At 50.2% G+C, this 15,582-nt stretch overlaps 3 protein-coding genes across 3 annotated transcripts; 1 reads left to right on the forward strand and 2 right to left on the reverse strand.

Moving 5' to 3' along the window:
* Nucleotides 1-251: 251 nt before the first annotated feature.
* Nucleotides 252-722, reverse strand: EURHEDRAFT_462682 (uncharacterized protein; the record flags this gene model as incomplete). Its single annotated transcript, XM_040784817.1, has 1 exon — nt 252-722. A coding segment is annotated over one exon (471 nt), but the record flags the coding sequence as incomplete, so codon positions are not given.
* A 441-nt stretch (nt 723-1,163) lies between these two features.
* On the reverse strand, nt 1,164-5,210 carry EURHEDRAFT_517610 (putative intracellular protein transport protein (UsoA); the record flags this gene model as incomplete). Its single annotated transcript, XM_040786580.1, has 6 exons — nt 1,164-1,247; nt 1,307-3,997; nt 4,051-4,511; nt 4,578-4,773; nt 4,828-4,878; nt 4,935-5,210. The coding sequence occupies 6 exons, from the start codon at nt 5,208-5,210 to the stop codon at nt 1,164-1,166; spliced, it is 3,759 nt and encodes a 1,252-aa protein (XP_040636015.1).
* Nucleotides 5,211-9,479: 4,269 nt separating this feature from the next.
* On the forward strand, nt 9,480-14,836 carry EURHEDRAFT_415450 (pentafunctional protein ARO1). Its single transcript, XM_040782692.1, has 3 exons — nt 9,480-14,523; nt 14,574-14,618; nt 14,683-14,836. Exons 1-3 carry the CDS (start codon nt 9,847-9,849, stop codon nt 14,707-14,709), a joined length of 4,749 nt encoding a protein of 1,582 aa, XP_040636016.1. The 5' UTR covers nt 9,480-9,846; the 3' UTR covers nt 14,710-14,836.
* Nucleotides 14,837-15,582: the final 746 nt, after the last annotated feature.

Genomic DNA, 15,582 nt, shown 5'->3' on the forward strand with positions numbered 1-15,582 from the left:
CAAATTCGTGTCGAGAGTAAAGGATGAAAGATAATAATCCTCCCCAAAAATAACACTGGTCTAAAAGATTACTCTACGCTCCGTATGGCATGAAGTTGTACCTTATATACATGTGCGGTATGGAAAAGATCGAGTTTGCAGTCATAGCTCCAATGAGTCAAATATATTTGTTACACATGAGAACCCTCAGTATCAGAATAAGAGTCATCTAGTTCATCCCTCAGCGTCACTCCATAGAGCAAAATGAGCCCTCACTTCTCCTGCATCATGCATGCCACTGTGTCTTTGTATTGCTCTTCAAGACAAGGTTGCCATGGCCAGTGGATCCGCTCATCAAAGGTATACTGACGGTTCACCACGATTTTCCATCTAAACAATGGGCTAATTGGAGTCCTCGGGAGGTGTCGTTGCTCTTCCTCAACGTTTTCTGGGTTACGAGTGCGTCCGGAGATCAACGATCCAAAGTCGACGGTCACAATTTCCGGCGTTCTCTGGTCTCCTTCATGCTTGATAGGTATATTCCGTGGGTATAAGTCCTCGTGTATCATGTTCCTGCTATAGAATGAGCATTCCACATCGACAATCTGTTTCAAGAATTTTTGGCGTTCTTCTCTCAATGCGCGAAGGTCTAAGTCGATTATGGGAATGCCCTGGATTCGTTCGATTAGAATAAAGCGAACAATGTGGGAACGCCTGCCAATTCTAAACTTCAAAGTAAAAGACGTGCTCGAATGTTAGATTCGCTTTTTGGTGGTGATGGTGTGAACGGACAGTCAGTGTATCTCCAACCCGGTATTGGTAGGATACATTGCAGTTTTTGCCCAGGGCTTAATCAGGAGTAGGGTATAAAGAACTTGACAATTGTCAAGAGATTGTTGGTCTTTGGGGTAGGCGACAGGAAATGATATATAGTCTGGGTTATATCTATATAATGGGTTGTATAAAGTTGACTGGAGAGCGATTGCCGCGGTTTATAATAAGATAGATATATGGGCTTCAACGGACGATTACATGACGCCGAATACTTGTAGGTAGTGTTCCGGCAATCAGAGGCTGGGGTATCCACCTGCATCTTCTGTACTCTAATCTGACACCGATCTCTATCTTCTAGGGCCCATGATAACAGCATTTTCAACGTACAATCATTCATTTGATCTATACATTTATTCATCATAGCCCTCCTCTTCGTCATCTTCGTCGTCATCCTCAGCCTCAGACACCTCCTGCCCGAGATCCTTAAGACGTTTCTAAAAAAATCATAAGCCAAACTGCTATAGTACACATAGCATGTAAAAGGAAAACCCACCTTATCTTGCTCCCTCTTCGCCTCCAAATCGCCAAACACAATTAGGAGATCCTCAAGTTCCGATTGCGCAGCCTTGCGCGCGTCTTCCTTCTCCTTTGCCTCCGACTTGGCCTTGTCCAGCTCAGACTGCGAGGAATTACTGGCCTCTTTTGCCTCCTTTATCTGGGAGTTTGCTTTCTCGAGTTGTATCCGTAGATCCTTGAGTTCTTGGACATTCTTCTTTGCGTCTGCATCTGCGTCTTCTCCCATCTGTTCTGCCTCCTTGAGTTGCGACTTCGCCGTGTCAAGCTCCGAGCGTAGACTCTCAAGTTCCTGAGCATTCTTCTCGGTACTGGCATTGGTGGTAGCTCCTTTCTGCTCTGCCTGTTTGATCTGAACCCTTGCCTTATCAAACTCCGTCTGTAAATCCTGAAGTTCTTTGGCAGCCTTCTTTGCATCGGAGCTTCCCTTCTGCTCTGCTTCCATTATCTGGGATTTCGCCTTGTCGAGCTCTTTGCGTAGGTTTTCGAGTTCCTTGGCAGTCTTCTTTGCATCGGCATTTGCTGAGCCTCCTTTCTGTTCCGCCTGTTTTAGTTGAGATTTCGCTTTGTCAAGCTCTGCGCGTAGGTCCTTGAGTTCTTTAGCAGTTTTCTTTCCATCTGCGTCTGCAGATTCGCTCTTAAGTGAGGCTTCTTCAGCTTGCTTCTTCGCGTTGGCTTCTGCCTCCTCGGCCTTGCGCTCTGCTTCCTCAGCACGCTTTTCTAGCGCAGACAGTTTGCCGGAATATTCGTCGTGGATGGCTTTGGTATCATTCGTGAACTTATCCTTAGCCTTGTCAAGGTCGGTTTGTAATGTCTCGATCATAACTTTCTGGTCTGCAACTTCTTTTTCGTGCTGCTTCTTGAGTGCTTCCATGTCTGATTGAAGGTCCCGGATTGCTTTGTCCTTGTTCGCGAGACCGATAGCATGCTGTTCTCTGAATTGACCAGCGTCAGACTCCAATTTCTCGATGGTACCTCTCAAGTTAGCATTCTCGCCTGCATGTTGCTCCTGGGCGCTAACGAGATCGTACTCCAGAGACTGGATCGTTTTTTGTAAGTTAGCAACTTCACCAGCCTGCTCTCTGGCTTGGGAAAGATCAGCCCCCAAGGACTGGATCGTCTTCTGCAACCGATCCACTTCACTGGCCTGTTGTTCCCTGGATTGCGAAAGACCAGACTCCAGGGACTGGATGATTTTTTGCAAACGAGCCGATTCAGTGGTCTGCTGCTCCTTGGATCGAGTAATGTCGGACTCGAGCAAATTGATGGTCTCCTGCAGTTCCGCTATCTCAGCTTCATACTGCTGGCCCCTCTTCTCGCGGTCCGCGGAAATTTCTTTTAACTGGCTATCCAGAGCCCGCAACTGATCGCCGTGCTGCTTGAGAAGCCCATTCTTCGCCTGGTTGTGTTGTTCTTCCAACCTTCGTAGCTCTTGCTCGTGGTTCCGCTGTAGCGCCTCGTTTATTTGCTTGATCCGAGAAGTCTCCACTGAATTGGAATCCATCGCCCTCATGAGCTCGGATTGTTCTTGCTCAAGCTTCCGTTTCAGGCTGAGTAGGTCTGCTTCCAACTTCTGCACTGCTTGGCTTCGATCTTCCAGCTCAGAACGCAGGGAGTCGACCATTTCTCGTGAGATTCCTCTTTGGACGCCGTTTGAGATAACAGAAATCTCTAGACCAGGCTCACGATCGATTGCGCGGAGCATGCGGCTGAAGTTATCTTTGAGAAAATCGATAAATGTCCGGTCAAAAAAGATGTCAGGCAGTCCCCCATCATGCTGTGTTGCTCCCACAGTTTGTGGCAAGACTTCGAAATCGCGGACCAGCGGCGACTCTCTGAATCGGGTTATCTTGTCGATATACGGTTCTCTTCCCATCTGCTCCATTAACAGCTTATGTAGCGTTTCCCGTGGAATCGGGGAGTCCTTTGAAGAAAATTCGTATATAATACCCAGCAGAATAGTAGAGAGGCCAGGCACAAGGACATTCGAGACACCACGGAGCTTTGTTTCCTGCAGCAGAGTTTGGATGCTGCTACCTTCGCCTAGGAAATCGTTAACCACATCAGGGTCTTCAAAAAGCCATCCACATAGTAGCATCAGATATCCTACAGATATCCTCTCGTCATCGCCTCTTTGCATGCCAGTAATCAGGTGGCCCACAATAGTCTGTACACAAGTGATAACCTCTTCACCACTTTCGGCATCTCCCTCTGTCACTTTCATGGCAATTGATTTTGCCTCAGGATCCTCGAAAATCAAATGGAACATCAAAACGGAAGCCATCCAAGTTTGATACAGATCTGCGTTGCCACGGGACTCTGGTGGAGTAAGCAGGACAGACAAAATGTTAGGAATTTCATCTTGACCGCTGAGGTGTCCATCAATTGCTCGTCGCAGAACGTGCTGTCGGATTCCACTATGGTTGGCAAAGAAAGCTTTTATACATTCACAAGCAGCAAGACGCGCATCTAACTGCTGAATAGACGCAGGCTCGAGGCTTAACTTGAGTAGAGCTTCAATCACGTTAATTCGCTGGAAGCCATTGACCATGACCTCGCCATTTGGAGTGCGTTCGCTGGTCGGTTCACTTCCCCAGAGAACTTCAACGTCTCCAAACTGTTCTTGCAAACCTGGATTGCCTCGGATTAAATCGGCACATGTTGCCAATGCCTTGGAAAGTTAGTATAGATCATATTGGGGGGGAAAAAAGAGCTCTTTCGAACCTTGGACGTGATATTGACAGTGAACCGCTGACCGAAAGCTAAATTCAACACTTGTTCCATAACACCATTATGCCAGAATACCATCTGGTTTGCAGGCGTATTGACTCCACCCTTCGCCAAGAATAATTGGATGATAGCTAATGTGCCCCATATATTCTTGTCGCGATGAGCGAGGATCCACGGTGATGGTTCATCTGGATCTTGTTCCTGGTTAACATCGGCAAGAAGTTTCGCCAGCCTCTTCACGCAGCCTGTTTCCCGGAAGTACGATTGATTCGAAATGTTCAGCCTCAAGAGGTTTGCTAGCAAGGCCAGACAGTCTTCTACAACTTCCGAACCATGCGTTAGTGCTCCTTCCGCTTCGATCAAGGAGAAGACTGTTTCGAAGGCATTCTCAAAGGCGACTAATTTCTGAAGTTCTTCGGAGGATGGCGTCAAGGCGATAAGTAAAACTAGGGCTTCTGTAGGCAGGGACATTCATTAGCAACTGTATACAAACGTATCTAGAGGCGTCGCAGCCAGCATACCATTGCGAACAGGCTCACGCACATCATTCAGAGCGCTAACTAGCCTTGGGATTCCCAGTGGCGCGGTAAATATACATTCCTGAGTTCTTTCGGGTCGTGCGCTCGAGATGAGGGAGATCAACTGAAGGGAATATAGACGGGAGTAGAAATCGTTCGTTTCGAGGAGGTCAAGGAGTGTGGTGATGTTATCTTGTCGCTTTCATCTTGTTAGCCAAGCGGATGCCCAATTGTATTCTTGGTAGGTACATACTTGAGTAAACTCATCGGCGAGCCAAAGGGCTATCTCATCGGACGCTTCGGGCTAGAACAAGTCAGTACCAAGTTTAACGCTCATATATCTCCACTGCTGTAACAGACGCTATTCTCATCTGGAGAAAACAAGTTCAACAAGGTCTCCAAGATCACTTTAACCGTGTCCACATCCTCTTGGTCATTTCGGAGGCTACTGATCAAAGGTCGAAGCGACTCCGACGCAACAGAAGCCGGGTAGATCTTTGCAAAGCTCCTCAATCCCAGTATCGCCGCTCGTCGGTCTTCGAGCAATGTGACGCTCTGGAGCCTACTGCTCAATGTGTTGATCGTGTCCGTTGCCGTTTGTTTGGCCGGCGCTTGCGATTCGAGTATTCGGAACATCGCAACTGGTAGCTCGTACTTTCATGGTCACCGCCCGCCGCGGGTGTAGCAATTGATGGTCATCGAACCCGTAAAGGGATTTTGTCTGTGGTTATTGTGGGAGGTTGAGGGTATTGAAACTGGTGGGTTGTTGACACTACTGTTGTCTTCAACTCCACGCCAAGAGTTCCTCATCCGGAGCCGCCACAGAAAACCACCAAATCTTATCGCAGAGTCTTCAACAACATCTCTTTCTTCACTCCAACACTTGTGTGAGTGCGCCGTGTTTTACGTCGCGGTGTTTTTCTGATCTCCCATATTTCATTCTTTGCATTCTTATATACCTACGTTCCCTGTTTCTGTGTTCTACGCGACTGGCGCAACGCGGTGAATCGGTATCTGCGGACGGAGACAACTCGATTGAAACGACCCATGGCATTTCTCGTCTCAATTTTCAACGTTGAATCATCTTTCGCATCGACATTATGGGTGTTCCAGCACTGTTCAGATGGCTCTCTAACAAGTACCCCAAGATCATCTCGTCCGTGATCGAACACCTCCCGTATGAGGTGCATGGAGAAGAGATCCCTGTGGACACGACGGGCCCAAATCCTAATGGAGATGAAATGGACAATCTATATCTGGACATGAATGGTATCGTCCATCCATGTACTCATCCAGAGGGAAAGCCGCCACCGGCCAACGAGCAGGAGATGATGTTGGAGATTTTCAAGTACACTGATCGGGTGGTGAACATGGTTCGCCCTAGGAAGGTTCTGATGATTGCTGTTGGTATGTTATTGCTCGTCAAAAGTATTGTCTGACATATCGGACTAACCGGTTTCTTTTTCAAATAGATGGTGTCGCTCCCCGCGCAAAGATGAACCAACAGCGTGCTCGTCGATTCCGTTCCGCACAGGAGGCCAAAGAGGCAGACGAGAAGAAGCAGGAGTTTCAGAAACTGCTCGCAAAGCAGAACGCCAGCAAGGGTGACCATGCGCTTGAGGAGGAAGTCATTCAAAAGACCTGGGATAGTAATGTCATTACGCCTGGTACCCCGTTCATGGATATCCTTGCTGCGGCTCTTCGCTACTGGATTGCCTACAAGCTGAACACAGATCCGGCTTGGGAGAAGGTGTGTATTCCCGGTTCCTACAATACAAGTGCAGCGCTGACCTTATCAGCTCAAAATCATCATTTCCGATGCTACTGTGCCAGGAGAAGGGGAACACAAGATTATGGAATTTGTTCGATCCCAACGGGCGGCTCCCGAACATGACCCCAACACTCGCCACGTTATATATGGTCTAGTAAGTTTGACGATGGTCGATAGTCGTTCAATTGGGCTAGGTACTGACTTCGTATCTTATTAGGACGCGGACTTGATTATGTTGGGCCTCGCTACCCACGAACCACATTTCCGGGTTTTGCGTGAAGATGTTTTCTTCCAGGAATCAAAACCAAGGACCTGCCATCTTTGTGGTCAGCCGGGCCACAAAGCTGAAGAGTGCAGAGGTCAAGCGAAGGAGAAGAACGGCGAATTTGACGAGAAACAAAAGGGTAATTCACTCAAGCCATTCATCTGGCTCAATGTCTCTATCCTTCGGGAATACCTTGCTGCGGAGCTGTATGTCCCTCAACAGCCCTTCCCCTTTGACCTTGAACGAGCACTAGACGACTGGGTTTTCATGTGTTTCTTCGTTGGAAACGACTTCCTTCCGCATCTCCCATCATTAGACATTCGCGAGAATGGAATCGACACGCTCATCGCGATTTGGCGCGATAACATCCCCGCCATGGGCGGCTATCTGACTCAAGATGGCCACGTTGATTTCAGAAAAGCGCAGCTCATCATGCAAGGTCTCGCCAAACAGGAAGATGCCATCTTCCGCCGTCGCCGACAGGCTGACGAACGAAAAGCTGCAAATGAAAAGAGGCGGAAACAGGAGGCTGAGGAGCGTTCGAGGAAAAAGAGGAGGAGCTCACCTAGTTACGATTCTTCAAGCGCCAACCGGTCTCGAGGGGGTGCAGATGCAGCACCTCCGAATGGCTTGGAACTCATTACTCCTGCGCGAGGAGAGCTGACAAGGGAGGCGAGAGAACTAACACACAATATGGTGGTCAATCGCGGCGCTGTATACAAAGCCAATATGGCTAACAAGAGCGCCGCAGCAGTCCTCAAAAGTAAGCTCATGGGCGGTTCGCAAGAAAGCCCAGCCGAAACTCCCGAAGAGGCTACACCAGAAGGAACTTCCAATGGCGCGGAGCCGACATCTCCATCAGTTCTCGGAAAGAGGAAGGCTGGCGAGGAAGAACAAGGGGCAGGAGCAGAGACCCCGAGCAAACCCGCAGAGCCTAAGGATGATGGGCTACCGCCTGATACTGTCCGACTATGGGAGCCAGGTTATGCTGATCGCTATTACGAGCAAAAGTTCGATGTCGACCCCGAAGACAAGGCATTCCGACGCAGGGTCGCTAGAGCATATGCGGAAGGCCTGGCCTGGGTCCTATTATATTATTTCCAAGGTTGCCCGTCCTGGACTTGGTATTACCCTTACCACTATGCGCCGTTTGCAGCAGACTTTGATGACATCGCCGACATGGAAACATCATTCGACAAGGGAACGCCCTTCAAGCCGTTTGAACAATTGATGGGAGTTCTCCCAGCGTCCTCCAACCACGCTATTCCGAAGATCTTCCACGACCTCATGAGCGACCCTAACAGTGAGATTATCGACTTTTATCCAGAGGATTTTGCTGTGGACTTGAACGGCAAGAAGTTTGCCTGGCAGGGTGTGGTCCTACTCCCATTCATCGACGAAAATCGTTTACTCGCTGCCATGGAGAAGAAATACCCCCTTCTAACCGAGGACGAGAAAATTCGGAACACAATGGGTCATGATGTTCTCCTGTTGTCTGATGGCCATCCCTTGTATCAGGACTTGGTTGCGAACTTCTACTCGAAGAAGCCAGGTCCCGAAAAGTTCAAGCTGAACATGCGTTCCAGTGAGGGACTGGCTGGAAAGGTAGAGCGCAATGGGTCTTATATCCCACACAGTGCTTTAGTCTCGGACTTGGAGCAATATGGCATGCCGAGTTTGGACCAAGATCGTTCTCTAACGTAAGTTGAGCCACATTTTTCTTCAAACCAGAAACCTGTCTAACTTCTTGCTACAGGGTCAACTTTGAAATTCCGAAGTCGACTCACATCCACAAATCCATGCTCCTCCGGGGCGTCAAGTTCCCACCCCCGGCGCTGGACAATGGGGACATCCACGCTGTCAAGTCCAGAGCGCAGCACTCAGGCCGTTCATTTGGCGGCGCGCCATTCCGCGGCGGCGGTCGAGGCGGTCGTATGGATTATGGGTCATCTCACCGACCAAACCCATTTGCGGCGCATCTTGACCCCAGCTTTGTACCCCCACCCGCTGGAATGCCGTCAATGCCAGCACCGTCGGGCTGGGTCCCCCCCGTTCCTGGTGCCGGGAACTTTTCTAGAGGACCGCCTCCCCCTCCCCGTGGAGGATCCAACTCTTATTACCCGTCCCACGGCGGAGCACCCCAGCAAGGTTACCCACAGCAGGGATACAGCCAGTATGACTATTATGGCAGACAAAACCAGGGATATGGAAATAGTTATGGCCAGAACGGAAGACAGTCTGGCTACGGCGGTGGCGACTACTACAGAGGAGGCGGAGGTTACCGAGGGGACAGAGGGGGATATCGTGGACCGCCCCGCGGTGGACGCGATCACTATTCTTCCAGAGGCTCTGGTGGTGGTTATGGTCGCTATTGAGAATCTCTTCCATAACGAAGCCTTTCCAAAAATTAGTATCAAAACCGGGTATGGGCACGGAACGGAGTTAGGCGGTTTGTTTCTTGCTGAAAGAAAATAGGGACATCCTTGGGATAGCTGTGTAGTTTCTTTTTCATGCATGTAACCTTATAGAAATGAATCTGAATCTGGCATCTACACTCATTCTCTCATGATAAGGAATAACGTCGGACCGGTTATATAGACCAGCGTGTACGCACATTTAGATAGACAAGCACTCAAGCATCCAACCAGCTGCGTGTGTACATACATGTTAATAGGTAATACACTTTCTTTCAATTAGCCCACTCAATATAGACCTCGTTTAGTCGCGGAATAATCGACTTCCGAATTACCCACGGAGCTACCCGTTTCATTGTAAGTAGTACACGTGCCGTTCACGTGCCGTGGCGGGCCAACCATTTGCCGAAGGACGATATCGGGGCTGGCAGTTTGAGTCACCACGAAGAGAGAAGTTGAAAAACCTCACTTTTTCAGCTCACGTCGTCGCTGGGGAAGCGCATCGGGTCAATTGAGTCCTTCTTTCAGTTTGCTTTTGAGTCAGAATTCTCCCAGCCACACAATCACCGCTAATTACTCAGCTAAAATATAAAGTGATCTTCCAGGCCCCTCCCCCGCGCATTCCTTTCATTCTGCTCTGATCGCCTTTCTTTTTGTCTGCAGGTGAAATCAGTTGCAGCAGAAGCTGTTGGGAACAAACGGAACTGAGCACACTGAAGAATGAAATAGAATAGCAATACCGTTTCACGCAAGAGTCCTCTTTTCTACCTATCGTGCCTCCCCATCGCGACTATTCCCCACCACCCCTCTACATCCTTCGCAATGAGCGAACCGACTAAGATCAGCATTCTCGGCAGGGAGAGCATTATCTCCGATTTCGGAATCTGGCGCAATTATGTCGCCAAGGACCTGATCAGTGGATGCCCCTCCACGACCTACGTCCTTATCACCGACACGAATATCGGATCCATCTACACCCCCGGTTTCCAGAAGTCTTTCGAAGAAGCGGCCGCTGGTATTACTCCGGCCCCTCGTCTCCTAGTGTACTATGCTCCTCCGGGTGAGGTTTCGAAGTCTCGACAGACAAAAGCGGATATTGAGGATTGGATGTTGAGTCAAAGCCCACCATGTGGTAGAGACACTGTTGTTATCGCATTGGGAGGAGGTGTCATTGGTGACTTGACTGGATTTGTGGCTGCGACTTATATGCGTGGTGTCCGCTATGTCCAAGTCCCCACGACGCTTCTCGCCATGGTCGACTCGTCGATTGGAGGGAAGACTGCGATTGATACACCTCTGGGCAAGAACCTGATAGGTTCAATCTGGCAGCCTTCTAGGATCTACATTGACCTGGAGTTCCTTGAGACGCTTCCTGTGAGAGAGTTCATCAACGGAATGGCGGAGGTGATCAAGACTGCGGCCATCTCGAGCGAGGAGGAATTCACAGCCTTGGAGAACAACGCAGAGGTAATTTTGAACGCTGTCCGCAGTGAGGTGAAGCCGGGCCAGTCACGATTCGAAGGCATTCAGGATATCATCAAGGCAAGAATCTTGGCATCTGCCCGTCACAAGGCTTACGTCGTTTCCGCGGACGAGCGCGAGGGTGGTCTTCGGAACTTGTTGAACTGGGGCCACTCAATCGGTCATGCCATTGAGGCAATCCTCACCCCTCAGGTTCTCCATGGAGAGTGTGTCGCAATTGGTATGGTTAAGGAAGCTGAACTTGCCAGGCATGTCGGTGTTTTGAAGGGAGTTGCTGTGGCTCGTGTCGTCAAGTGCATTGCCGCTTATGGCTTGCCTACATCTCTGAAAGACGCACAGATTAGGAAATTGACTGCTGGCAAGCACTGCTCTGTCGAGCAGCTGCTCTTCAACATGGCCCTCGACAAAAAGAACGACGGTCCCAAGAAGAAGGTAGTTTTGCTGTCGGCTATCGGTCGAACTCACGAACCCCAAGCTAGCGTCGTGTCAAATGAAGAAATTGGCGTTGTCCTTGCTCCCAGTGTCGAAGTGCAGCCGGGCGTTGCACCCGCACTCAGTGTCACCTGCGCACCCCCAGGGTCAAAGAGTATCTCGAACAGAGCTCTCGTTCTCGCTGCTCTCGCCTCCGGCACTTGCCGTGTCAAGAACCTTCTGCACTCCGATGACACCGAGGTTATGTTGAACGCCCTGGAGCGTCTTGGTGCCGCTACTTTCTCCTGGGAAGACGAAGGCGAAGTCCTTGTAGTGAACGGCAAGGGAGGAAACCTTGAAGCCACCCCATCGCCGCTCTATCTTGGCAATGCCGGTACGGCTTCAAGATTCCTTACCTCCGTCGCGACCCTTGCCAATGCAAGCAGCGCAGATTCGAGCATCCTCACCGGCAACAACCGCATGAAGCAACGACCCATTGGCGACCTTGTCGACGCTCTTACAGCAAACGGTGCCGAGATTGAGTACCAGGAGAAAAAGGGCAGTCTTCCTCTGAAGATTGCCGCTTCTGGTGGATTTGCTGGTGGCTCTATCAACCTAGCTGCCAAGGTTTCCTCTCAATACGTTTCCTCGTTGCTTATGTGTGCGCCGTACGCCAAGGAGCCAGTGACCCTGAGACTCGTTGGCGGTAAGCCCATCTCCCAGCCGTATATCGACATGACGACCGCAATGATGAGGTCGTTCGGCATCGATGTGCAAAAGTCTACGACGGAGGAGCACACCTACCACATTCCTCAGGGCCGTTATGTCAACCCTGCTGAATACGTTGTGGAAAGCGACGCCAGCTCTGCCACCTACCCCTTATCCATTGCTGCGATTACCGGAACGACCTGCACTGTCCCCAACATCGGTTCCAAGTCTCTGCAGGGTGATGCCCGCTTTGCCGTTGATGTCTTGCGCCCCATGGGTTGCACCGTTGAGCAGACTGCTGCTTCGACTACCGTCACCGGTGTGCCCGGTGGTGCCTTGAAGCCTCTGCCCAACGTGGACATGGAGCCAATGACCGATGCTTTCCTTACTGCATCTGTCCTCGCAGCAGTCGCACAAGGCGACAACTCGAAACACACCACTCGTATTTACGGAATTGCAAACCAGCGTGTGAAGGAATGCAACCGAATCCAAGCTATGAAGGATGAGCTCGCCAAATTCGGAGTCGTCTGCCGGGAACACGATGACGGACTTGAGATTGACGGCGTTGACCGCTCCACCCTTCGTCAGCCTGCTGGTGGTATTTTCTGCTACGATGACCACCGGGTTGCTTTTAGCTTCAGCGTTTTGTCCCTCGTGGCTCCCCAGTCAACTCTTATCTTGGAAAGAGAATGCGTTGGCAAGACCTGGCCCGGCTGGTGGGATACCTTGAGACAATTGTTCGCAGTCAAACTTGAAGGCAAGGAGTTGACGGAAGCCGAATCCCCGGCTCTTACTCGTGCCGAGAAGGCAAGTGCTTCGGTCTTCATTGTTGGTATGCGCGGCGCTGGAAAGACTACCACTGGACATTGGATTGCTCAAACACTAAACCGTCCCTTCGTCGATCTCGACACCGAGCTTGAAAGCTCCGAGGGCATCACCATCCCTGACATTATCAAGCAGCGCGGTTGGCAGGGATTCCGGGATGCTGAGCTCAATATTTTGCAAAGAATGATGAAAGAACGCACAACCGGCTACGTATTCGCATGTGGTGGAGGCGTCGTCGAGATTCCTGAGGCCCGTAAGCTGCTCATTGATTACCACAAGGGCAAAGGGAATGTCCTACTGGTTATGCGCGATATCAAACAGGTTATGGACTTCCTGTCGATCGACCAGACCCGCCCAGCCTACGTCGAGGACATGATGGGTGTGTGGCTGCGTCGGAAGCCTTGGTTCCAAGAGTGCAGTAACATTCAGTACTACAGCCAGCACTCGGGCTCAGGTGCCCTTGCTTTGCCATCTGAGGATTTCAAGCGTTTCTTGCACGTCGTTACTGGACAGCAGGACAGCCTTAATGTCATGAAGAAGAAGAAGGAGTCTTTCTTCGTTTCTCTGACCTTGCCCGACTTGCGTCCTTCAGGTGATATTCTGGACCAAGTTAGCATCGGGTCCGATGCGGTGGAGTTGCGAGTTGATCTGTTGAAGGACCCCTCATCAGACAATGATGTTCCTTCCGTTGATTATGTCGCGGAGCAAGTGTCTTTCCTCCGTAGTCGCATCTCCCTCCCTTTGATTTTCACCATCCGGACACAGAGTCAGGGAGGTTGCTTTCCCGACGATGCTCACGACGCCGCAATGCAGTTGTACAAGCTAGCGCTCAGATCTGGCAGTGAGTTTGTGGATCTTGAAATTGCCTTCCCCGACGAGATGCTCCGCGCTGTCACCGAGATGAAGGGCCACTCTAAAATCATTGCCTCGCACCATGACCCCAAGGGAGAACTCTCGTGGGCCAACATGTCCTGGATGAAGTTCTACAACCGGGCGCTGGAGTACGGTGACGTGATCAAGCTGGTTGGCGTGGCAAAGAACCTCGACGACAACACATCCCTCCGGAAGTTCAAGACATGGGCCGAGGAGGCTCACGACGTGCCATTGATCGCAATCAACATGGGCGACAATGGCCAGCTGAGCCGTATCCTTAACGGCTTCATGACTCCTGTGTCTCACCCTGCTCTTCCCTTCAAGGCTGCTCCGGGACAACTCTCCGCAACTGAGATCCGTCGGGGTCTATCGCTGATGGGTGAGATCAAAGCGAAGAAATTTGCTGTGTTCGGAAGCCCTGTTTCCGCTTCTCGTTCTCCAATCCTCCACAACACGCTCTTCAACTACATGGGACTTCCACACGAGTACGGTCGGTTGGAGACTACCAACGTCGAAGATGTCAAGGACTTCATCCGGTCGCCAGACTTTGGAGGTGCGTCGGTCACCATCCCCTTGAAGTTGGACATCATGCCGCTGCTTGACGAGGTTGCCGAAGCAGCCGAGATTATCGGCGCCGTGAACACCATCGTCCCTGTCTCCAACGGCGAAGGCAAGCCCGCCCGCCTGGTTGGTTACAACACCGACTGGCAGGGCATGCAACTGTCACTCCGTAACGCTGGCGTTGGCAATGCCGCCGGGGACGCGAGTGCCGCTGTCGTTGGCGGTGGTGGTACCGCTCGCGCAGCCATCTACGCTCTTCACCAGATGGGCTACTCCCCCATCTACATCTTCGGTCGCTCTCCCGCCAAGCTGGAGAGCATGGTATCTACCTTCCCCACCAGCTACAACATCCGCGTCGTTGAGGATGTCTCGAAACTGGACACCGTCCCGAACGTCGCCATCGGAACCATCCCCGGTGACAAGCCGATCGACCCAGCCATGCGCGAGAACCTCTGCCATCTGTTCGACCGCACGGAACAGGTAGACCCAGACCACATCAAGTCTATCGACAAGTCGCCGAGAGTGTTGCTGGAGATGGCGTACAAGCCTGCGGTCACGCCGTTGATGCAGCTTGCTAACGATTCGGGCTGGAATACTGTGCCTGGATTGGAAGTTCTGGTTGGACAGGGAGTCTTCCAGGTGAGTACACTCTAGCCGAGAAATGAGAGTTTCGCTAACCTAATTATCAGTTCAAACACTGGACCGATATCTCTCCTCCATACAACGACGCAAGGGTGTGTATCTGACAATATCTAGTTCCTACATACTGGGAAATGTTGACTAACATTTTTTTTCCAGGACGCTGTGCTCGGCAACTCGTCATAAACACCAGCCTTCCTAGTGGAATTTTCGGGTACATTTTTGAATATAAAAAGTTGTTATTATACATGTCTTTTAGAGTTTACGACATCTTTCCGGAATTGAATACTCATTTCGTATTATCAGATGCCTTCAAGCATACGAAGTAACGATTTGCTATACACGGAATATGGCCTCCCACATCTCGTATAATTACCCCATAACCAAGAGCCCTACGCAAACAGGTAATCAGAGGTAAATCATAGATCTGACAAGTCCAGCATGAAACCCCATCTCCTTACCTATTGAACAACAAACAACCGAGATAGTTGCCTCGTCGGCAAGCCTTCCCAGAATCAGACTACACAGAAAAAGTCAAGGTATGTACATGCAATGCCTCTTGCAAAAACAAACTCTACAAAAAAAAAAAAAAAAAAAAAAAAAAAAAAAAAAAAAAAAAAAAAAAAACATATTAGAGATACTAGCTGTGCTAACTCATGCTCCTTTTCTACAAGTAGTTGCCTGTACGTACCGTGCATTGGTCACATGCAATGCACTCTGCAAAAAAGTCTGTGAGCAGCCGAAGGATCGTGTCAAAAGTACCTTGCAGTGCTGCATTACTGGACGAGATGGGCAGGTATTTAGTCCGGGTGGAGGGGGCATCGTGCGGGTTTGGGGAAAGCAATTTGCTATGCTCTAAGGTGCTTAAGGTGCTGATGATGCGCTTTCTGTACAAGTAGGAGTCGAAGGAAGGTGTGCGTTGTATTTACCGGATATCCCTAACTATGCATGCTATATGTACTGCGAAAAGGTAAAAAGGAGTGAAAAGGGTGAAAAGAACGGGGAAAAAAATAAGAAAAAAGAAAAAGAAAAAAAGAGAAAAGAGAAAGAAAAAAAAAA

The sequence above is a fragment of the Aspergillus ruber genome (assembly GCF_000600275.1).
Source record: "Aspergillus ruber CBS 135680 unplaced genomic scaffold scaffold00027, whole genome shotgun sequence".
Taxonomy (NCBI): Eukaryota; Fungi; Ascomycota; class Eurotiomycetes; order Eurotiales; family Aspergillaceae; genus Aspergillus; species Aspergillus ruber.

Bases quoted from the DNA above. Each gene is read 5' to 3' on its own strand.
- EURHEDRAFT_415450 (XM_040782692.1), top strand. From the start codon at position 9,847: ATGAGCGAACCGACTAAGATCAGCATTCTCGGCAGGGAGAGCATTATC. The intron at 14,524-14,573 runs GTGAGTACACTC...CCTAATTATCAG, and splicing joins TTGGACAGGGAGTCTTCCAG to TTCAAACACTGGACCGATAT. The intron at 14,619-14,682 runs GTGTGTATCTGA...TTTTTTTTCCAG, and splicing joins CTCCATACAACGACGCAAGG to GACGCTGTGCTCGGCAACTC.